The following is a 25,186-nucleotide window of genomic DNA, read 5'->3' as shown; positions in this document are numbered from 1 at the left end:
AAAGCAATGATACGCTAAACAGTAAATCTTATGCAAGAACCGATAGGAAAGCAAACATGGATAGGATAAACCGGCAAGCGGCAGTTTTCATCAACCCTTCCTTGAAGTGTCAAATTTGACAATGAACCCCTTCTACATGTATGGCGCTATTGCGTGTCCCACATGCAGCTCAGTGGTTATGTTGGGGCGATAAGTTCTTCATCTGTGAACATACTCTCAAAGCATGTCAAGTGTCCATGACTATTTAACATATCACAACCTGCATAGGTATTTGCATTTCAATATCCCCTACTTTTTTTGAAGAGTTATATATACCTGCCCAATTATTGTCTCACTTCCAAGCTTGTTGAGGCACAATTACGATCAGATTGTTCACAGATATCTCTAGTCAAAATATGTACGAATTTTTAATTTAGATTGATATTGACTGCTTGTATTCTCACATGGCGAGCTTTTAAAAGAGACTACACAGAACTCTTCAAATAAAATAAATCTACAAACTACTTGAGATTAGATCTTTATTTTATTCCGACTTGGATATTGTTGATCTAGCCATTTCTTTACTAGTGATCTAATCTCTTTGAGGTCTGATTTTGGCCACTTTGACTGGCTAAAATATTATTGCCAAAACGTTGTTATTGGCTAAATACGAAATTAGATCTTTATTTCGTTCCGACTTGGATATATTGCTGATCTATCTTCTTTTGATAAGTCTTAATTGGGCGAAAACCGTTATTGCCAAATTAAAACATGTTTTTTATTGGCTGAACGCGAGACCAAGTTAGACAGTTCTTGCGATGTCGTATTGTAATAATTGTATCTCTACTCTAATAACCTCGTGGGTTTTCTCCGGGTCCTCCGGTTTCCTCCCACTGCTTAAGACCCCTACGCGCAAGCGAATTATTGAAATAAAATTAAACCATATGTTAGTCCCGAAATGACCTAGTTTGTGTCGAGTGGACGTTAAACCCCATTTCTCTCTCTCTCTCTCTCTCTCTACTCTAATACACACTGATCCGCAGTGAATATTCGCTTGGCCGCTACAATCACTGATAAGGATGACATCGATGCGACTTAATGACTACAAAATATTAACTTTTTTCTTTCGACAAATTAAATTCTGAAACATTTTTTTTTAGTATTAGAAAAATAAATAAAGGTGTTTGAAGTATATCTTGATAAAAAAATATTACATATTTAGCGTAAATAGGTACAGAAAATAGTACGCGGAGGCGTAAAATGGGTAAAACGATATAATTTTGCCCGTACCAGTTCATATTACTACGTTCGATGTAAACACCGCACGTATGACCATCACACCATCAATTTGACGTTTTTTTCTGTTTGTTTACTCTGAATTCTTTCAGAAGTACATTTTTTACCGTCTAATCTGATTGGCCTGCTCGTGTTTGTTTTAAAACAACAAAAACAAGCCACAGAAGTAATCTTTTTTGGCGTTATCGACGCCATCTTGCTTTGTTGGTAAACATCGTGATGTGACGTCACCCTTAGAACTACAGCGGTCTGACCTTTTAAAGGTCAGTCATCTTGGACAGAGATAAAAGACGGATGTCACATTACGTCTGTAAAACAGATTGACTCTAATAGTCTACCGAATATATTATTAGGTGGTCTGATCCCAGGAGTATTTATTAAAGTTATTTCCCTTTAGCTACTTTCATTTTATCACTTGTTATGTCTGTGCAGGTTTGCAAGTGTTGTTTTTTGAACTTTTTTAAGATACTAAAGAACAGTTTTACCAGTTTGATTTAAACAGATATATATTTAGACTTGTGGTGAGTAAAACTGAAAACGATATAATTTTTTAAAGATGACAGCTTATTAATTGATTTTTAGATTTTTTCTGTAGGCTACAGCTAAATACATTACCAATACCATACATATACTTACTAATGCAATAATAGCTGCAATGATTAATCATCGTCATCGATTGATGAGGCTGCCCAGAGTGCAGGAAATAGTGTTTCCGGCAGTCCAATTTTGAAAATTTTTCTCGAAGCCAGTGGGGAGAGAACCCCTACACACCGCGTAACCCCCCTAGATATACATTGTCTGACAATTTTATAGCACCCCAAAGAACACTTTCCGCCCCCCCCCCCCCCTTGCTCTGAGCTAGTTACGGTCCTGTTTGTATATAAGGTCCATGATGGAATGAACATCTTTAGAAGCAAGAAGATAAAACACATCACCTAAAAACAATGCAACAAGAGTCTCAGACAGGACATACTGCACATACTATAATCATATTTTTAGAAAATAGAATCAAAGCTGGCATATAAATACAAATTCAAATGTGAATAAATCTGTTGTTAGCTAAATAAACTATGTAGTGAATATCGCCAATTAACAGAAGTACCCAGTGGCAAACCACAGCCTACGTGTGTCAGATTATGCATATCTTCTAATGCACAATAAAAATTACAAATAGTAGCTGTAGTGAAAATGCATAATAAATGTTATGCATGTAACTGATAACACTCTCCCTTTTCTTCTATTTGTTCTATTCAGATTTGTTCAAATCAACTCTAAAATATAGACACATTTTGAGACTAACATATTTAATTGTGCTATGTGAGGTAGAAAAAGATTGACATCACCTCATCTGTTTGTATGCTCTGTTACTGCATATATATATATATGCACATCATCATTGCATGCAAACAGTGTTGAACAATCAAATGCAATATGTTTGATCAAGTGCAAAAAGCTGATCATGCCAGAAAAATGTTACTTGATAATCAGAATTATCCTTTGAATCAGGGGTGAGGGGGTGGATGGCCGAATGGTTAGCATGTGCGCTTTATATCATAAGGCCTGTCATTGAGTCAACTTGCGTGGTTTTGATTCCCTGTTTGTACGTGACAGGTAGTAGGGTCACCTGTCCACCTCATGGGTTTTCTCCAGGTCCTCCAGTTTCCTCCCACTGCTAAAGACCCCTACACGCAAGCAAATTATTGAAATAAAATTAAACCATACGTTAGTCCCGAAACGACCTAGTTTGTGTAGAGTGGAGGTTAAACCCCATTTCCCTCTCTCTCTCTCTCTCTCTCTCTCTAATATTGTTGGTCATAAAGAAGGAAAAATCCATCATAATTCGGTTTCCACGTTTGAACACTAGTATTTGCAAAGTATTAAAGTAAACAATCCTAAAAAGATAGAATACTTATTAGCTATGTCTTAGTGGTATCCACTGCCGAGGGGGCAGTGAACATTTTAGGGAGGGGAGGGGGGCCTTGCTCCCAGCCAGCTGGCTACAGGTGTGGTGGTATCACTGAAACTTCAACTGGTAAATTTGGTGACAGAAATTCATTTTGTGTCTGTGTGGAAACATAATGATGAAACAAGAAGAGTAGTGATCTGTATCTGTGAGTCAAGTGATCAGGTGGTTTCAATTCCCAGTTTGTACTTGAAGTAGGTTCGCCTGTCCAACTTTGGGTGTTTTCTCCAGGTCCTCTGGTTTCCCTTCACTGCTAAAGACCCCTTTTATTGAATTAAAATTGAATCATGTTAGTCCTGAAATGACCTAGTTTGGGTCTTCTGGTTTCCCTCCACTGAGAAAGACCCCTTTTATTGAAATAAAATTGAATCATAGACCCACAATGATCTAGTTTGTGTCAAGTGGATGTTAATATTAATACCCATGTGTATTGTTAGGGTGTAGTGCGGTCTCTCTGCACTTACTAATATTTATAGACATAATCTATGTTCGCTGGGTTGCTTTACCTTTAGATGAATAGATATTCAACTTCAGGTGAATATAGAGGTCTATTCATAGTTTATAATAGATGAAATATTAACTGATCTAGAATGTTATTATATACATATCTATAATAGCCTTGTGGCATGTCTACTAACAATAAAATTCATCATGAGGTAGGTTTGTCAAGGTATATATGTAACCATGGTATCAATGGATAGGATAAGATAGGAATGAAGTTTAACATCTTGCCAAAACAATATTTCAGTGATTTTGAGACTGACATACAGTGTATATTTTCTATGGTCATGTGTGCAGTGCTAGGAAGGAGAAATTTTCCCAGACAGTGGCGATTCCATATCCTCTTTCTTAAATTCCAACCGTCAGGGGTTCTTTCATGTGCACCTCAACCTCAGTGTGTAGTGAATATATGGGTGAACCCTGGTTTCTCATACCATCTGAACAACTAGACACACTGCACTTTCCTTGTCAACCCTGCAGGTGCTGTCATTGACAAGTGAGAAACAGGTTTGAAAAATCCAAAGGATCTTCTTGGCCCATGCCAGGATTCAAACCTGGGACATTTAAGTTGACATTCTACCCTGACTTCTTGACTACTACAGCCTGTTTTGTCAGTGGAGCCTTTTATACCCAGTGTTTTTTTATCGTGCTGAAATCATGCTGGAAAATCTCAGGGAACTTTCTTGGCCAACACCAGGATCAACCCCCAGACCTCTTGATTACTCCATTTCTCTCCCTTTGACTCTGTATTTTTGATAATTAGGTGAAATAAAAGTGATCTTGTTCAAAATGAATTACAAAATGTTTTCTTGTTAATTAATAACAATACCTCTTTACATTTTGATTGAAATGAAAAACAATGTGAAATCCTTCTATTTTTCAGGTTTCTGTAACAGAAATGATGGTAAAGGGGCATAATAACTCTGAACTTTTTTCATTGAGAACTTTAAGAATAATGTATCGCAAATTATCTGCGAGAACTAAACTTGGTGTCGTTATTGGTTTTATCATATTATGGTTTGTATATCGACGATTTTATTACAGTCACAGCATAAATATGGCTGAACCAAAACCAATCATAGATGGTAGCCAAGGTATACATACCGGTAGTCAAGGACTCCATTTTAAAAACAGACGTTTTATATTGGATGGTAAACCATTATGGATTATAAGTGGCGCTATGCATTATTTTCGTGTTGTGCCGGAATATTGGAAAGATCGAATGTTAAAGATGAAGGCCGGTGGTCTAAATACTTTAGAAACGTGAGTATGATATATCAGGTGTTGGGATGGCCTAGTGGTCTAGTGTGTCACGCTATGAGCTCTAGTTGCCCAGTCACCTTTGGCTTGCGGTTTTGGTTTTCGAGTCATGGTTTGACTTTACTTGTGGGTTTACTCCGGATACTCCTATTTTCTGCCACATCAAAGACCCCTGTGTGTGCACTAAGGCAACTTGTCTTTGATATCACACTTGATGGAAGCGGACATTAAACATTAATAGAAGAAGAAGTATGATATATATTTTGCTTTCAGTAGTAATAAGTCTATACAAGCCACAATTATTTGCTTGCTCACTAATCAGGAGGTCCTGGGGTTGATCCTTGTGTTGGCTGAGAACATACCTCAGGATTTTCCAGCATAATTCCCTCATATCAGTACTGCAGTGTGAAGGGCCTGAGAAGGAACAACTAGTCGTTTGGATGGGATAAAAAGAACAAGGTCACATATGTTGGTGTGCACGTAAAAGAACGCTTGATAGGTTGATTTCGGTGAAGAGTAGATGATAATGCTGCTGTCTGGGCAACATTTCCCTCATAGCCCAGTTATTACAGAAAAGTAAGATCCCATTTCATAATTAAATCATGACGAGCTAGCATTAGTAGATTAGTCTGTGACTTGGTGAGTATGGCTTGCTCATTTACCACTGACCCATATTACTGCCACTTCCTTTTTTGATATGTCCCATTTTTTTCCTACTACGTCTTGCCAGATATTTATGTTTTTTATATTTTCAGATATGTTTCATGGAATGTACATGAGCCGCTACCAGGCATGTTTGATTTTGAGGGAATATTGAATCTCAGGTATAAAACTTGATTTCTATTTTAGGGTATTAGATTAGGGCTCTTAATTCACAGTCTTAGTCAGTCAGATATGTTTTAGTTCAGTTAGTTATTACATTCAAATCTGAAATTTATGCTCGGTCTGGGTGGGGTTGAGTGCATAGGTTTATGTGAAAAATAGGGAAATGAATTGGAGTTTAGCTCTGAACTGGGCTAATGAAGACGGGCATACGTCATACAGTTTGCTTTGAGGGAAATTTTGCCTGGACAGCGGCACTACGGCCTACTCTTATATCGAATTCCAACTGTCAAAGGATCTTTTACGTGCATGCAAATGTGTACATGGGATCTCAGTTTTTCATCCCATTCGAACGACTAGACAGATGTACTTGTCAGGCCCTCTTTCCTGCATCACTGACAAGGGGGAACCACGCCTGAAAATCTGGATGAACTTTCTCGGCCAATGCAGGGATCGAACACCCGACCTCCAGGCTAGTGAACCAGCGTCTTACCCTCTTAGCCACCATGACTCCCCTGAAAAATAGGATTGTCTGCTGAATAATTCTTAAGTTGAATGAAAAAAGATTTTTTGAATGTCTCTATTGCCATTTTAATACAAAAACATGGTTACATACATGTATATTCCTATGATTAGGTATGCAGTTCAAGGTTGGAGAAGTTTGCCGAGACAGTAGCGTTTTAATGTACTGTTCTTCAATTTCTAACTCCCAATGTGTACACATGTGGACCATATTTTGTCTCCCAATCCGAAGGACAAGGCACACTTTCTTTTTGGGCCTCAAAAACGCTACCCCTGAATAAAGTGATGGCCAGTGCTTATAAAATCATGAAGATTCGTCTTGGCTCAAGAATGGAATCGACACCTGGTTATTCTAATCAAGTGTTTATTGACCTGACCCCTTGACCAGCAAAGCCCTTTTAATAGAACATAGATAAAAACATGTTTTGATTTTTTTTTCTAGGAAATACATAGAATTAGCACAAGAAATAGGATTGTATGTGATTTTCCGACCAGGTCCATTTATTTGCTCTGAGTGGGATTTCGGTGGAATGCCCAGGTAATAATATATATTCTAAACAAGTGATGATGAACATTTCATTGGGACAAAATAAGCAGTATAGCATTATTCATCTCTGAAATTTTTGCTTCTAATTTTGTCTTTGTTTGATGTTCAGATTGGGTTTTTTGTCCCCACCCCACCCTTCAAAGAATACTATATAGAGTAGAAAATTTGATATTGAAAAAAGCGGTTGAATGAAACACGCAGTTTGTTGTTCAGTTTGGGTTATTTGCTAAAGAATATTACAAGAAAAGATTATATCACAAGAAAAGTCTGAAGTATAAACACCACAAAAGTACATGAATGTTCAGGATGTTTACACTGCATCACTTCCTTGCAGCTCTGACGGGCTTGATTGAGATGGAAAAACGAAAGACCTTAATTTGATTAATAAGCAGTGTCATGCAGAGGTTTGGTGATGCTCGAAAACAACTCCTGGATTGTATGCCTCTAATATGACTAAGTATAAGGCCTAGTACTCCGAAATAAATTTGTTATACAAAATATGTTGACAACAATAATTTCAAATTTCAAAAACTTAATTTTAAGTACACTCTTTGATTGGATGCCCCTCTGAAATAAGCCTTTAGTACTGCAGACAGTCACATGTCTTTCTATCTAGGCTGAAAAGTAGTGTTTTGGTTAGTTCAGCCGACTGTTTTAATCCTTCATATATGATGAAAGATTTATGTTTTATTTATATAGCTGGTTATTGAAAGATCCTGCTATGAAAGTTCGATCAACTTATGGACCATATCAAGCTGCTGTTAAAAGATTTTTTGGAAAATTGCTTCCAATGGTGGAAGACCTACAGGTAATTTACACTCAGTAGTGGGAGCTAATTATCATGGAATTGATAAAAAAAAAATGATTATCTTTCTAATTAAGATGCACGCCAAGGATTATTTAAATACAATTTCTGATTAGTTTGCGCAAAGGTTATTCTTAGGAATATACCAAAATGACTCTTTCCCTAGCAATTTTATATTGTTTAGTTGGCAGCCAGCGGAGAGCCATAGTAGCTTGAATTGGTGGTTATGGGACTGGCTCGCTAAACACAAGGTTCAGGGTTTAATCTCGGTGGTGGCCTAGAAAGGTCCTCAGGATTTTCAAGCCTGGATTCTCGTTTTCAGTTAGAAATATAGTGAGATATTGTGTATACCATTCAGAACATGATAAAGATCACCCGACAATTGAAAATTAAAATAAAAGTAGATGGAAATGTGCACTGTATGGTAAATATCTGCCTCCTTCAGTCTGGTTGGTAAAGAAAAATAACATGTTTAACCCCATTTTATTTCTTATAAATCATTAGTCCTGTTAGTGCAGAAAAGTAGGATGTTAAACCCCATTTTATTTTAATTGACAAAGGGGAAGGTTCCAAAGAAAATGTCCAGTTTATTTTATACCATTTACCGTGTATAGTTGTGTACAAAATAATAGACCTACAACTGGCCTGTCAATTCATTCAAATATTAATGGATAAATCCTGTGGTCCTGTCGATCTGACACACAACATAACATGTACAATATCATCTGAGGTGTACTCATGAAATAGAATCTATTTTCTCAATATATTCAATTTAAAACCATTATTTAGAACAATTTACATGTATTTATGTTTCAGTATTCGAAAGGTGGACCTATTATAGCTGTACAAGTGGAGAATGAATTTGGTTCTTACAGTAGAGAAGTTGAACATTTAAAGTTCATAGCTGAAGTTAGTCTTTTATCTCAATAATAATTAATCCTGAATCCAAAAATTTTAATTTACACATGGGGCTTAACACGAGACCTTAGTGGTCTACCCTGCGATGATGGGCGATACATGAGGGACTGTCCTTGACCGAATTAAACATGATGAACATTTCAATAAGCTGTTGTATTGTGGCCTCTACATTGACTTCTATATTGTTAAAACTTCATACTTACATGATTAAAACATTATTAATTATGATATTTTTAAAATATATCTGGCACAAAGTTCAAAGAGTTTCATAGTTTAATTTTTTAATTATTGCGTTTTAGACTCTGCGTCACTATGGTATCCAAGAACTACTGGTCACATCTGATAATGAACAAGGGCAGAGTCAAGCACCATTTTACCATGGTATGTACACACTGCAGATTGTGATGTGACAGCGTTAATGTTTCAAAACCTTAATTTATAATTCTTGTTAGCAAGATTTTCTAACCCAATTTTCACTTGTCAGGGGAGACTGAGAAGGATAGTGTGTACAAACTTGTGTACATATAAAAGAAACCTTGGGCAGTTGTAAGTTGATAAAGAATACGCTAAAATTCTGCTGACTAGGGTAAATTCTCCCCCTGACATTGCACGTGTATTCATTGAAATTAAAAAATAAAAACATCATTTGTTAGACTCAAATTAACCAAAGTAGTATGGTGACGCAACGTTAAACCCCATTCCATGATTCCCCAATATGGACGAGGCGAAGATATTAAATAGCATCAAGATAAACAGAAGAGGAGAGAAAATGATAGTCAGATGGCAGAATAGTATAACCTGTGCACTTTAGATCATAAGGTCTGTTCTTTGAGTCAAATGACATTGTTTCAATCCCAGGCTTGTAGCTGTTGGGTCCCTAGCACAATGTCATCGGTTTTCTCCAGGTCCTCCGGTTTCCTCCAACTACTAAAGACCCCTATACACAAACTAATTATTCAAGTATTTGTTAATCCTAAAATGACCTAGTTTGTGGTGAAAGCGCGTTAACCTGCAGTTAATAGTGGTCGGAAAGTTAAATTTTATATTTACTGATTATTGTCCATGTTGTTTTCTAGTGGCGCTACCAACCGTTAATTTTAAAGAAATGACGGACACTAGTTTTAAAGATATTAAAGAGTGGAGTCCTGATTACCCATTAATGGTAATGGAATATTGGAGTGGATGGTTTGACCATTGGGGTACAGAACATCATACAGAAACCGTTGAGTGTAAGAAATGGGTATTATTGTTGGGAATATTTATTCTGTTTTGTACACGATATAAGATTGTATAATTGGACTGATCTTGTTGTAATTAGACTAGACAATTCTATGTTACTATTACTACCCAATAAAGATTATCGTCATCAGTAAGCAACTAAAGAAATATGAAATGTGTCAAGACTCAACAAGGAGGGGTCACATATTCAGCCTGTGACTTGGTGTGGTGGTTAGACCTGGTACCCGGTTTCATTCTGTATCATATATTTTTTTGTTACAAAAGACAAAGAATAGAGATGTAAATTGATGAGAAATACATGTCAAAGATATATATTGACAACAAAAGCTTGAATTGTTGAGATGTTTAGTAGTAGAGGGTTTGTAATTTGTATAATCTTAGTATTGAAACTCCAAATTGTCTATCAATTTTATACATAGTTATTTCCCCTGACAACCATCTGATGCAGCTGTTGGGCATATATATTTGTTGCTTGGCGATACTATCTTTTCCTTTATTGCTGTATTTCAGTTCATGGTAACATTGTTAGTAGTTTATTAAAAGAAAATATAAATATCAACTTCTATATGTATCATGGTGGAACAAACTTTGGTTTTATGGCTGGTGCCAATAATTTTGGCTCTTATAAAGCTGATGTCACAAGTTATGGTAAGTTTTTATATATGCCCACATTTTGATGTGAATCCAAATAGATATATAGAGAGAGGAATCCAAAACCATTTGAATAACATATATATTGATGAGATCCAAGTAATAATAAACATGATACAGTGACACCAGTAGTTACTAGTGGTTAAAAACAAGATCATGGCCAGTAATTGTGTTCTCTGAGGAAGTAAGTTTTTACACTTAAAATGATACCCTTGACTTTGTTTTTAACCACATTTTGATATGGGTGCATTACAGTGATGGGATTTTGCCAGTATATTCCGGACTTGTCCAAATCTTTTTTCCAAACGCCCAAAATTGTCCGACCGGGAATATGCCCAATCGAACATCAAGGCATGTTGAATAATATTCAAAATTCCGAAATTAATATAGTTTACTGAGTGTATAACTACCACTCAACCAGATTATCGTCGATAATACGCTGGATTGATTAGGTAATTAAGTGATCAACATATTTATCGTGTTATATGGTCTCTAAACCTACCTTGATTAACTACTTAATCTGCCTTGATTGACTGACTTAATCCTTTGTCGAACAATTCATCAATCTAATCTTAAACAGACGCCATTGTTTCCCCTTTGTCGGACTATTCATCAGTCGATTATAATTTTAATCTTCGTGTTAACCTCGTGGTTTCTGCATTGTCGGACATTTTAATCGCATTGATGTGAGCCGACAATATGTATAAACTAGTCATAGAAGTCACATATTGTAAGAGTATATAATGCACTGCATTATATTGTCATTACAATAATCCTCTCCTTGTCATTTTTGTTGCTATGGCAATTAAGGCATTTGAAAAAGCAATTGAGACTTTTTGTATAATTGCTACAGCCATTCAGCATTTGTGGATATTAATCATGAATGATACTTGATCGGGGATGGTGATTGTGGATGATTAATGCCTAAATCAAAAGCATTAGCAGGAGATGTATTAAAAATTTTCTCCAGAAATTTTTATTTCATGCATTATTTGTGCATGTGACAACTGTGGAAGACAAGCAACACGTCAATGGAATGTGTTCTCAAGTATTCCATAACTTATTAACTGCTGAAATGTTTTGAAATGGAACCTCTTATTGGCTGATGAATATTTAAATGATGTAAAACTCATCCATTTTCATCTATTTTAGGTTCCAGAGAATAGAGATTAGGCTTCTATATAAATTCTGATCCTTGTCAGATTCTCACAAAACAGTAGTTGTATTATTTCTGGTTTTTATTCTCTTATCTTCAGATTACGACGCTCCGATATCAGAAGCAGGGGACGTAACTCCTAAATATATTAAAACAAGAGAGTTAATATTACAATATGTATTAAAGCCACAAGGTAATATTATCTAACCACAGCTAGAGAATTTGTCTGGGGTATTGAAACTATTCACAAGCTGAATCTCTGCTTATAGTTAGATTCAACTAATTGAGCTGACATGTCATCTTTAATTAATCGCCCGAAGGATTAAGTTCATTGTCCACTAAACATGACAATTGCATCAACAATGACGTAATCAACGACCTCACAGATCTAGCTGGCTGTGCTGCTTTTATTATCCGTTTTATTGTAAATAAATTGCTTTTCCAAAATAGGAAACTGTGTTGGGTTGGTGTGTAAGATGTTGGCTCGTTAACCTGGAGATCCTGTGTTTGATCCTGGAGTTAGGCGAGAAAATTTATCTGGATTTTCCAGCCTGGTTCAACCTTGTCAGTGGTGCAGGACAGAGGGCCTGGAAAGGGACAACATAGTCATTTGGATGGGACAAAAAACTGAGGTCCTGTGAACACATTGGCATGTACGTAAAAGAACCCTTGGCAGTTAGAATTAGATATATGAGGAGGCAGTAGCATTGTTCCGATCAAAATTTCCCTCATAACACACACTGTATGGCATTGGCCCAGTTGAAGCAGAACAGTTGCATTTCCTTGTTCCACAACAATTATCTTTGTATACATTAAAACATATAATTATATTATGTGGTATTTCAAGATTAAATTTATATATATTTTAATGATATCAGATATGAAAGTATGTCTGTTTTCAAATGTAGGTCCTGATTACACATTGGAATAAGAGAACCCTTGACAGTTGAAATTCAAAATTTCTCTTATGGCACACTGCATAGCATGTGTCCATCTTTATTAGCAATGATTATATTTGTTAAATAAAGCACACACATACCAGCATTATTTATATATTGATTATCAAATGTACATTGATTAATGTTGCTGGCCATATAATTGCAGGAATAACAAATCTGCCGGAGCCTCCACCATCTATACCTAAAGCAGCATATGGTTAGTATTATAACTTACATATAATAGTAAGTATTGGAGAACTGCACCAAATATGAATAAGCAAAAGCCTAGAAAACAAAACACACACAACACACTATCATTGTAAGTAATGCATAATAAAAGTACTCTCAAATCTGATTGGTGGATTAATATTACATATATATATATTTATTACAGGAAAAGTGACGATTTTGAATTACCTGCCATGGACCGATGTTCTTCAGTTTGTTGAGGTAAAAATAGCCAATAGGCAGTGGTATAGATTTAATTAAAAGCGATGGTTCACATATTTATACGTTCTAAACAAATATATCTGGATACTAGAATCAACTTTAAAGATACATTAGGGGAGATTTGGGGAATAAGCTGGACTTTCATGCTATAATTTTCTCAAGAAAAGTGTTAACAATGATGTTATTTTCTCCAGGAAAGTGTTGTTGTTTTCTGTAGGAAAGTGTTAACATTATTTCTATTTTCTCTAGGAAAGTTAATAATAATGTTGTTATTTTCTTTAGGAAAGTTTTAGCAATGACGTTATTTTGTTTCCTGTAAGAAAGCGATTATAAAGCTGTTACTTTCTGTATGAAAGTGTTAAGTGTTGTTATTTTTTCATCGTGGGTTTTCTCCGGGTCCTCCGGTTTCCTCCCACAGCTAAAGACCCCTATGTGCAAGCGAATTATTGAAATAAAATTGAACTGTATGTTCAAATGACTTAGATTGTGTCGAGTGGACATTAAACCCCATTTCTCTATTTCACTGTTATTTTCTGTTGTAAAGTGTTAACAATGTTGTTGTAATTGTGTCTTGGAAACTGTTTACAATGTTGTTGTTATTGTATCTAGGAAACTGTTTACAATGTTGTTGTTATTGTATCTAGGAAAGTGTTAACAATCCTGATGTTTTACCAATGGAAATGTTGACATTAAAGTCAGGTTATGGACAGTCATATGGTTTTATTGTTTATCAGAAGAATATCAACAGCGGAGGTAATCTGGTTTTACCCTTGCCCATTAAGGACAGAGCTCAGGTAATCTATGACTTAATCATTTATATTAACAAAATAATTTTGGTATTACAGTAGAACTTGCTCGGGCGTGCACTCCTAATCAGCGAACACTTACTTCAACGAGCACCAAAGAATCCCCCCCGAGCGATTTTTAAGTACTTTAACCCCTACTAAACACGCACCTGTTCAACGGGTGCAACAGGCTTCTATATTAGCCCCAGATCATGCTATTTCATCCATTAAGCGAGCGCATCATAGTGAATCACGGAGAATCACGTTCTCGCTTGAGCGAACGAGACTGAACTGTCACTAATTTTGACACGATTTACTCGCTTGGCTTGAACTAACTATCACTAATTAACAAGTTTACTCACACCCCAAGCTGATAATTTTAACCATTAATCAATATTCTATTCATATCCAAGCCAATGATGATATATAAGAAAGGGTCTGAATTGATAAGACATTGTTTATCCATATGTCTAATATTACTATGCCTTGTAAAGTTTTTACACCTACTTGAAGAACGTGTCAAAGTGATGCAGTTATCAAATGAAGGTAAAAGTGGTCGTGTAATCGCTAAAATAGTTGGGGTGGGAAATACTCAAATTCACGGCATTTTGAAAAGAAAGGCAGAAATTTTAGACGATTTTGAAAATAAATGAAATGGAGTTTAACGTCCTACTGTTCTGCTCCTAACCGATTTTGAAAATAATTCATCACCTCACAAGAAGCGCACGAAAAGGTTGACAGGTAATGAAGACATTAACGATAAAAAGTACATGTATTGTTATTGTTATACTACATGAATAAAAAAATATATGCAATCTATATCTTTATTTTTTGTGGTAGGGGTTGGGGCAATATTGGATAACTCTAGTCAAAGAGCACCTCCATTAAGCAAGCATTTTAAAATTTCCCTTGGGTGCTTGCTTAATACAAGTTCTACTGTATAATTAGAAAAATTATTAACATTGTCACTTGATCCATGGGAGCCACAGTGGATCGGAGAGTATGATGCTGGCTCACAAACCAGAAGGTTCTGGATTTGGTTATAGTGTTGGCCACAAATATTCCATCAGTGATGCAGGACATTGAGAATAGTCGTTCGTATAACACAAAAAACTGAGGTCGTGTATAGCAATTAACATTGATACTAGTATTGCTAATCAAAATAAGAGTAGCGCTAGCTAGTGTCCATGCAAAATTTTCCTCACAGCACGCATCATGTCCGAAGCCTATCTTCCTTTACCCAGCTGTGCAGAAAGGTAAGACATTAAACACTTTGTGTATGTTTTATTGTGGTTTATGTAATGTGAATGTTATTTTAATTCTGCAGGTATTGTTGAATAGTGAAGAAGTAGGAATTGTAGAACCTAATGCTAATAGTGCATCTATCAGACTAGCTACAGCACAGGTAAATACAGGTTTCAGTTTAAATCACTGAGTACTCTCCCATTCAATGAATGTTACCCGATTGAACATTCTGGAATTAAAATCTCGCAACTTCCAAAATAGTGACAACCAAATGAAAAGTGGGAATTCAGGCTTTCTTCATTAGCCCAGTGGGTGCAGAAAAGTGGACGTTAAACCCCATTTCATTTCATAGAAATAAAGAAAATTTTATCAAGAAGTTGTTAGTGTTAATGTATGTTTTATTTATCTGTAGAGTCTAAATGTATTAGATATAGTGGTGGAGAATCTAGGAAGAGTTAATTATATCACTCAAGGATCAAATTTACTCAATGAAGAGAGAAAAGGTTAGTATTTGTATTATACTCGTATTACATAATTCATAGGGGAATGGATGGTCATGTGGTCTTAGCACAAGAGCTTTAGATCATAAGGTCTGTCATTGAGTCAAGGGGAAGGTTTTCGATAAGGGTCATCTGCCCAATCTCATGGATGTTCTATTGTGATAAAATTGTACCATATGTTAGCGGATGTTAAACCCATCTCTCTCTCTCTCTCTCTCTCTCTCAAACAGAAGGGTATCTTCCCTCAAATATTAAAACAATGCGAAGTTAGGTTCAGTGGAATGAAATAGAATGGAGTTACTAAGGTCTTGTTGAGACTAACATATTATTTATTTCCATTTGCATGATTATGTATGCAGTGCAAGAAGATGTGTACTGTGGACGGAGATCTTCTAAATTACAACAGTCAAGTGATATTTATGTGCACTACGACCAATTTGTACACAATACACACTTCCCTTGTCAGCTCCATATGTATTACACCCAAATATTGAAAACTGGGCTGAAAATATTAGCTGAGTATGTGGAAGATAAAATAAAAAATACTGTTTATTATTTCATTCAGCCAACAGATAATTTAAGGTTATAATTATTCATATTGCAGGCTTGTCAGGAACAGTAACTCTGAATGAACTTCCTGTAAAAGACTGGAAAATATATCCTTTAGATTTTAATAAAGATTTCATTAAAAGGTTTGTTTGATGTACTACCCTGTCGTTTCCTACAGAAATATCTCATTAAGATTTGAAAGTCCAACAGTGTATAATAAAATTGAGAATTTCATTAATTGTCCACAACTGACACCCTCATAGCACACTGTATGGTGTATGCCCGTCTTCATTAGCCCAGACAAGCTCATGCCATACTGTGTGTTTGAGGAAAATTTTTCCTGTGCAGCAGCATTATGGCTAGTTCTTATTTCGAATCCCAACTGTCAAGTTGTTCGTCCCATCCAAACGACTAGACACTGTCTCTTCCAGGTCCTCTGTGCTGCAGTGCTGACAAGGAGAAACCACGTCAAAAAATCCAGTGGAACTTTCTTGACTCACGCACTCACGCCTGTAGTAAACCCCACCGCATTCACTGATATTTTTATACGCCCACATTTTCATGTGGACATATATTGTCGTCGCCCCTGTCCGTCCGGACGTCCAGACATACGGCCACCACGCCCCCCCACCAGGAAGGTGATAGTATTTATGTGAATGCTTATTGTTGGTCCCCCCCACCCCCACCGCATTCACTGATATTTTTATACGCCCACATTTTCATGTGGACATATATTGTCGTCGCCCCTGTCCGTCCAGACGTCCGTATGTCCGGACGTCCGTCCACAATTGTTTGTGGACACTCTACAGGTCACCATTCTTATCCGATTTTTACGAAACTTTAAATATAGGTTTATCCCCAAAAGATCTCGGCTGCTTTCGATATTGGCATGTATCGGATCGAAACTTCATGGATTATGGTCCCTGTTTGTACGAAAAATCACGTTTTTAGCATGTGGACCCTATAGAGGTCACAATTTTTATCCGATTTTGTTGAAACTTGAAATGTAAGTTTATAACACAAAGATCTTGGTTCCTTTCGATGTTCGCGCATATCGGACCGTAACTTCTTGAATTATGGCCCTTGATTGTACGAAAAATCACGTTTTTAGCTTGTGGACCCTATAGAGGTCATAATTTTTATCCGATTTAAAAAAACGTATCATTATATCACCGTTACACCCTAAGGACGGCTGAGTTCGAATTTCGTGAAAACCGGCCCAAAACTGACAGACAAAAGGGCCGCCGTTCGTTCTCAAATAGCATAAAAATATGGTATATCAAGGTTGTGGACCCTATGGAGGTCACAATTATAATCTGATTTTGTTGAAACTTGAAATATAAGTTTATTACCCAAAGATCTTGGTTCCTTTCGATATTCGCGCATATCGGACAGTAACTTCCTGAATTATGGCCCCTGATTGTACGAAAAATCGCGTTTTTAGCTTGTGGACCCTATAGAGGTCATAATTTTTATCCGATTTTAAAAACCGTATTTTTATATCACTGTTACACCCTAAGGACGGCTGAGTTCGAATTACGTGAAAATCGGCCCAAAATTGACAGACAAAATGGCCGCCGTTCGTTCTCATATAGTGTAAAAATATGGTATATCAAGGTTGTGGACCCTATAGAGGTCACAATTTTTATCTGATTTTGTTGAAACTTGAAATGTAAGTTTATAACCCAAAGATCTCGGTTCCTTTTGATATTCACGCATATCGGTCCGTAACTCCCTAAATTATGGCCCCTGATTGTACGTAAAATCGCGTTTTTAGCGTTCTCAAATAGCATAAAAATATGGTATATGAAGGTTGTGGATCCTATGGAGGTCACAATTTTTATCCAATGTTGTTGAAACTTGAAATGTAAGTTTATAACCCAAAGATCTCGGTTCCTTTTGATATTCGCGCATATCGGTCCGTAACTCCCTAAATTATGGCCCCTGATTGTACGTAAAATCGCGTTTTTAGCGTTCTCAAATAGCGTAAAAATATGGTATATGAAGGTTGTGAATCCTATGGAGGTCACAATTTTTATCCGATGTTGTTGAAACTTGAAATGTAAGTCTATAACACAAAGATCTTGGTTCCTTTCAATATTTGCGCATATCGAATTGTAATTTCCTGAATTATGGCCCTTGATTGTAGGAAAAATCACTTTCTTTTTAGCTTGTTCTCTATCCATCTCTCGAAAATGTGGGCGTATCCTGCCTAGCAGCCGCTGGTATGTTATTATATTTAAACAGGTTATCATCAAGTACAAAATGGTTACAATTTGGTGGAGTAGTTAGTCGTCCAGCTGTTTATAAAACTAGCATGGTTATCAACGGTCAACCAACAGATACATTCCTTAATATGATGGTCAGTTTTATAACCTTTATAAGTGTTCAGCTAGTTGGGGAGGGACTTATAACAAACAGCTACCAAGCATTCGCAACATACAATAAACTTCGCATAAGTAGGAACTAAGTGGACTGACCGAGTTAAGCGAAGATCCGAATTAGCCAAAGACCAAAATTCATCTTAGCTCGATTAGAAATAAACTGCAAGAGCCGGATAATAATTGATTCAAAGACACTTTTCAAGCTTTTGTTCGTATCTGCAAGTAGATAACTTCCGTTTTGGTGCGAGTAGATAACTTCCGTTTTGGTGGGAGTAGATAACTTCCGTTTTTGAGCGAGTAGTCTTGTACAGCAGTCAGATAGGCTGATGCATGGAATACCTAACCACGTTTTAGACCATCAAGACGAAACTGATAGTGAAATTCTGAACATACTGCCGATCTGACTTTGGAAAGGAAAAAAGCCGGAATTAGATCAAATGGACCGAACATTTTGATCCGAGTTGATCGCAGAAATTTAATAATAAAAACGTGCAGGATGAAAGGGTCCAAACGATTTTATCTGAGTTAAGCAAAGATCTGACTTATACGAATCTGAGTTATGCGAGGTTGACTGTATCAATAATCTTAAAACAACAGTTTTTATTTTCTTACTGACTACACCCAATGAATGACACTCTTATGAATATGGTACAGTGAAAATCAGGTACCAAAAACTTCACTTCCTCATTGTGAGATGAAATTGGGTTTAATGGCCTACTTTTCTGCATCAACTTGGTTAATGAAGACCGATTCCTAATTATAAGTGGCTAAGTGGGTATAAGATGCTGGCCCGCTAGCCTGGAGGTCGCGTGTTCGATCCCTGCATTGGCCGAGAAAGTTCATCAGGATTTTCCGGCGTGGTTTCCCCCTGTTGATGGTGCGGAACGGAGGTCCTGACAAGGACAGCTGTCTAGTCGTTAGGATGGAATGAAAAACCGAGGACCTGTGTATACATTGGCGTGCACATAAAATATCCCTTGGCAGTTGGAATTCGACATAAGAGTAGGCCATAGTGCCGCTGCCCGGACAAAATTTCCCTCATAGCACACTGTATGACGTATGCCTGTCTTCATTAGCCCAGTAGGGGCAGAACAGTAGGATGTTAAACCCCATTTTATCGCATTTCATTTCCTAATTATGAATATCTCGAAATATGAATTACCACAATGGGGAAGTGACACCATGTGTTGTAGAAAGAGTAAGTATACTTGAGATTACATGTGACAGCTCCAACAACTATAAAATCATATAAAATTGTGAAGTACTAGGTGGAAATGGCCATTCAGTCCCACAAGAAGAAGAATGATGTATCGGAGAAGACAGTTAAAAATATAATTTACAACCTTATTAATGCACAACATTTTATCTGGTACAACTGAAGTCATTATTTCTAGTGCCACAGCAAGCAACAGGTCTATGTAGAAAGCTGTGTTGAGATTAGTTGGGGTTTTTTTATACACAGAGTTTTACTGTTGGAGGCCTTACTGGCCCCATGTGTATTTGGAGGCTCAATCTTGCTTTAACTCTGTACATCTGTTCAAGGCCTTCACATAATACTCTATGTTTTTCGTCACTAATTTCAATTGGTCTAGGACACAATTCTAAACCTATCGGATTCCTTGATAGAAAATAACATTGCGAATACCAAGTCTTACGCTTTCCAACTGAAATATCTACCTGTGATGGTTGAGTTGCAAGGTTCAAGGTTCGTTCAATGTCAAGTTTACTGGAACTGTTCTAGTTCAACCTCATCTTTTCCGCTATGACTATGCTACGAGAACCACCTCACTTCGTAGTCCAAACCTTTCTAATCTCCTTTTCTGTTCTTCCATTATGTTGTAAGTTTGCTTTTCTTTGGTTTTCCTTCATGTGTTTGTTTCACGATCTCAGATTGGATGACGTTATTGTCTGCTGTAAAGGCAGGTGTTGTAAAGCTTGTGTTCATTACTTCAATAATAGGTACTGACCCAAGCCATACACTAATCTTTGCCTAATAGCAAACCACGAGGGTTCAACATATAAATATTTGAGAAAATAATTCCCTGTTTATATTTATTATTTTAGGGTTGGAAGAAAGGAATAGTGATTATAAATGGGTTTAATTTAGGCAGGTATTGGGATATTGGTCCCCAGAAAACTTTATACGTTCCTGGACCAATTCTTAAATCGGGTGTAAATGAGGTGAGTAGATAACATGAAGACCTTAAAATTTTTGCTATGACCATTTGAAGTTTATGTTAGTGTCTGCTCATTTCACACAGCAATCTTCATGCATATGTGTTCATAGAAATAATAATAGTTCTGAACTATCTTTTATACAAGCCAATATATTTACATTTTCTCATCAAATTTGCTAAATAACATAAAGGTCGTAAAAAGGGTATCATATTTTGAAAGGAATGGAGTTTACGGTCGGGTGGAGTCCACACTGTGCTCTTGTCATTTATTTCTATGATCACTTGTGTAGGGCTGTAGAGGAGCTTTTTGCCCAGATTGTGTTATTTCTGCCCATTTTTTGCCAATGCTGGGATTTGAACTGTAAAAATTCAGTGTCCTATCACATGAGTACACTGTAGGCCTATGTGAGTGAACCTTAGTTTTTGTCACATCTAAACAAAACTTTACTTGTTAAACCCACATGCACTAACCTTTACAATGGACATGAAAAATCCTGAAGATTTTATTGGCCCATGTGGGTGGTATTTGAACATTCTAGTGCCCTTGCCACATGACTGCCTTTGGACGATCTGGTTTTTCCCTTTTCATTTGTTTCTTGATAGCCTGCCATTTAATAAATGTCTTTACTCTTTATTTATTTCAGATTATTATATTTGAGCAGCATCATGGCCAGGGTCACATCATCTTCCAGTCAACGCATGATTTGGGTCCTGTTAAATCCAATTAATCTTGTGGGGTGTCCAGGACATGTCAATGTGAGTTGAAGGTGAAGGTTGTTACACTGAATTGATCTAAAATCCCCTCTGAAATCGTTTTCACTGCAGTAGTTTATAATTGAATTATGATACTAAGTTTGTTAACCATTTAAGTGTGTAATCATTCAAACAAATCTTATAAGAAAATAAACGATTAATTATAAAAAAATACTCAAAAAAGTAGTTGAAAAAATGTATATTGGTTTTATTTTTTAAATTGCTAGAGGGATTGTGAGCTTTTACAGCAACTGTTATCAAATAATATTGTCAGCTTTACAATGGTTTATTTAATTAATATTTGTCTAGTATAGTTTATATTCTGAGTGTTTCTTTATAAATATGCCTTCAAATTATTTAACAATTGAATGTGATTGGTTTCTTGTAAATAAATCTGATTTATATTAAATATCATTTTCACATTGTCACAGTTTTAGCTAGCAGACTATTTCATACTATTTAGATGGATAGTAGGGTGAGGGTCCCCGGGTACAGCAGGTATGAAAGAGTGCATAGTTTCCTTTGGGCTGTGGCCTATAATACCTGTTAATCACTAATTATATGCCCTCACCCTTTTTTCAAATTTATATATCTGCTCAAATATAAGCGACATAAAAATTAGGCTTTTTTATAACACTCATTGGGTATAATTATTGAATATTTTTCATTTTATTGCTTTTTTTTCTGCCTTATATTAATCATAAATTTATGATATGAATGGTTATAAAACTTAAGGTGAATGAGCCATAAAAAGACATGTCAAACAATTCATTTGAAATAATGTTTGTCAATCTAACTAAAGTTTTACCAACCATCTTATTTTTCACTCAACTTCATGTCGATTTAAAAACTTGAAAATCTTTGGTCAGGCTCAAATTGTGGTTGGTCGATTCATATGAACTGATTAATCTAAACCTCTGAAAAAGACAATTCTGCAAACTGTTTTAAAGGCTTTGATAATTAAGACATTGGATTGGTTATGGAATCAAGATCAAGGTATCAATATGCCGTCACCATTAGGTATTAATGAAGTGACCAACCAGAATACATGAACAAAAATAACACCTGGTTTTAATTAGGTTGAATGTTTGTATCATATTTTGTTATATTTTGTTTATTGTTGTTTTTAATATGTTAATGAAATCCAGTATTAAAGGTAGGCCTATTCACATTCTTCATACCGGTCACCATATGTTTGGCACAATATGGCCCGGTTGGAGCTGACGTCCCATAAAACTCCATTTCATTCATTCCATTCATTCTATATACCGGTAACCATAATAATCCAATCTAAAAACCTTGATGTAGGTGAAAATAAAGTAATGAATAAGTTTGATCTTATGTATTATTGCAGTTAGTGATAGATGACAGAACATTAAGGGTTGATGTGTCATTTTATCAACAAAATGTTTTTCTAGATATATTATTGAGCAAGGTATAAAGTTAGATAATATGAATATCACAATGTATTAACACTGGTATTTTATTATTCTTTAAATAACCTCTTCTGAAAACAAAAAATAATATAAAGTATTTCCCGGTACAGGAAAACAACATTATAATATCTATTAAAGTCACTGATAAGCATTTACATTTTTTGGATAAAATGTTTGTCAAATTGATAAGTTAACACTGAATTAAAAGTCCTGATGTACAATTTTAAGCAATGGGAATCACTTGCAAATTACGATGTTGTAAAAGATGACTCTCTAATGGGAAATAGTTTAATTTAGTTCAATAGTTACAACAGAGATGTGAAGAATTGAAATTTCATTGATCTATGTTACTCGATATGTACCAGTAATAACCCTGCCACCATTTTACTCTCCGTGAAATTTATTGATAGGTCTGTTTTAAATCCAATTGAATCCAAATCCGATTGAATCCATGCCGGGACATTATCTAGCGTTCGTATTTTGATTTTGTTTTCTTAATTAAATGTTAAATAATCAAACTGAGTACATTTTAACGTAGATTAAGCACTGAGAAATTTGATATTTTACCAAAAATAAGTAAATAATAAATACATCGTTACTTCAAGTAGAAGTCAGTTTGTTTACTGCTTAGAATTTCGCTTTTGGTCACAAAATCATTGACATCTTAATATCGCCTTTTAACACAACTCAATGAGGTCTCTTATTAGTGCTATATAGTCTGTCAAAGATTACAAATTTATTCCTTTCAATTCAAGGAATTTCTTATTAATATGTAGGCCAGAAGGTTTTGCTTCTACAAAATTAACAACTTGGACAATTTTCTTGAATTTGCTGCACACACAGTAGGATTCATTTTTGTTATTGTTACCATGTTTTTGTTAGCTTTCTTGCATATACTTGTTATTTTTATAATCTATGTATGTAGTTAGTTCTGTATGTATATATATATTACATGGAAATTTAATAATGTATTTATATATTGATAGGAGGGAAATTACATATTGTTTTTTTTTACTTTAATAATGTATATATTTATGGGATGGAAATTAAAAAAAAAAATTTATAAATACAGTTTCTTGTTTTTTATATTTCAATATTTTGTGTTGGGGGTATATTGTTGTTACTTCTGTCAGATGATCTGACAAGTGATTATAACACTTTCAGACTTTACCTTATTTTAATTTTGAATTTTCTGCTGATCATAAGAAAAAAATTGAAATAAAATGGTGTTTAACATCCTACTTCTGTGCACCAAACAGACTAATGAAGATGGACATATACAAGAGTTGGCTGAAAAGTTCTAAGCCTGAAAAGGATATAGGGAAAGGGGTTTAATATAGACTATGCCTGTTCCCCAATCCCTATTCAGATACAAATCTGAATAAAATATTGCTTATAAAAAAAAAAAAAATATAGATCAATTGGGTTGAAACAAACTTTTGCCACCAACAAGTACAATCATTGAATGAATCATAGACATAAGAACTGCAGCTGTAGTGTTATTATTGTCTTCGTACCAGACCATCTTGTGAACCTACCCATTGAAATCACCAGAAATGGACAAAACTGGCTATATGACAGTCATCAGGTACCTGCAACTGAAAGGACTAACCCCCAACACAAATACATACTGACATGGTCTCCACTTTAGGTGACGATGCCCCTTCCTGGCGTGGAGAGAGCCTTGACTATGACCCCATCTTGGAAGGCCACCAACAGCAACCATTTAAGAAAACATTACCTGGGTGCATAAAATTTTGATGACAATTAGCAATTCGCTATATTGCCAGTGTTGGCACATCATTGCCAAGGAGTTAGGAATGACAAAAGTTTCTGCAAGATGGGTGCCAAAGCTCCTGACTGCCGATCAGAAACGTGTCAGATTCCTGACGTCCTGTGACAATCTGCGCTGTTTTGAAGCAGATCTTGATAATTTTTTGCCCCGATGTGGCCCCATCAGACTTCCACCTTTTTCCAAAAATGTAAAAGGACCTAGCTGGTTGCTCTTTTCTTTGTAATGATGATGTCATGTCAGCTATAAATGACTTTTTTAGGGTGGCATCCAGGCCTTGCAACATTGTTGGCAAAAGTGTGTACCCAATCACACTGTATAGGTCTTTCACAGATAGGCTTAGAATTTTTCAGCCAGTCTTCGTACGCCATGCATTGAGCTATGTGGTAACACTGTTGTTCCCCAAAAATTTTAAGACTGAGTTCTGTCCTATTGAATTTCACTTATCACTACATCATAATAATGTTCTTGCCTTCTTTAACAAAGTGGCTTGTGGACATGCTTTCCTTGTCTGTCAA

At 35.8% G+C, this 25,186-nt stretch overlaps 1 protein-coding gene across 2 annotated transcripts; it reads left to right on the top strand.

Annotated features, from left to right (window-relative positions):
- The first annotated feature begins 1,680 nt into the window (after nucleotides 1-1,680).
- On the top strand, nucleotides 1,681-23,943 carry LOC126829710 (beta-galactosidase-1-like protein 2). Of its 2 annotated transcripts, none has more exons than XM_050559802.2 (19): nucleotides 1,681-1,796; nucleotides 4,623-5,002; nucleotides 5,755-5,823; nucleotides 6,786-6,881; nucleotides 7,590-7,698; nucleotides 8,512-8,604; nucleotides 8,913-8,994; nucleotides 9,690-9,842; nucleotides 10,363-10,500; nucleotides 11,760-11,852; nucleotides 12,764-12,814; nucleotides 12,992-13,047; nucleotides 13,692-13,841; nucleotides 15,160-15,237; nucleotides 15,490-15,580; nucleotides 16,182-16,269; nucleotides 18,374-18,488; nucleotides 20,575-20,691; nucleotides 21,332-23,943. In XM_050559802.2, exons 2-19 carry the CDS (start codon nucleotides 4,638-4,640, stop codon nucleotides 21,413-21,415), a joined length of 2,028 nt encoding a protein of 675 aa, XP_050415759.1. In that variant the 5' UTR covers nucleotides 1,681-1,796; nucleotides 4,623-4,637; the 3' UTR covers nucleotides 21,416-23,943. The 2 variants fall into 2 exon arrangements, with proteins under 2 accessions (XP_050415759.1, XP_050415760.1); XM_050559803.2 differs by having other exon boundaries at nucleotides 1,688-1,796; nucleotides 4,784-5,002.
- The last annotated feature ends 1,243 nt before the right edge of the window (nucleotides 23,944-25,186 follow it).

This window comes from Patella vulgata, chromosome 8 (assembly GCF_932274485.2).
Source record: "Patella vulgata chromosome 8, xgPatVulg1.2, whole genome shotgun sequence".
Lineage (NCBI taxonomy): Eukaryota > Metazoa > Mollusca > Gastropoda > Patellidae > Patella > Patella vulgata.
The sequence above is the reverse complement of the archived record's forward strand: the minus strand, read 5'-3'. Positions and strand labels throughout refer to the sequence as shown.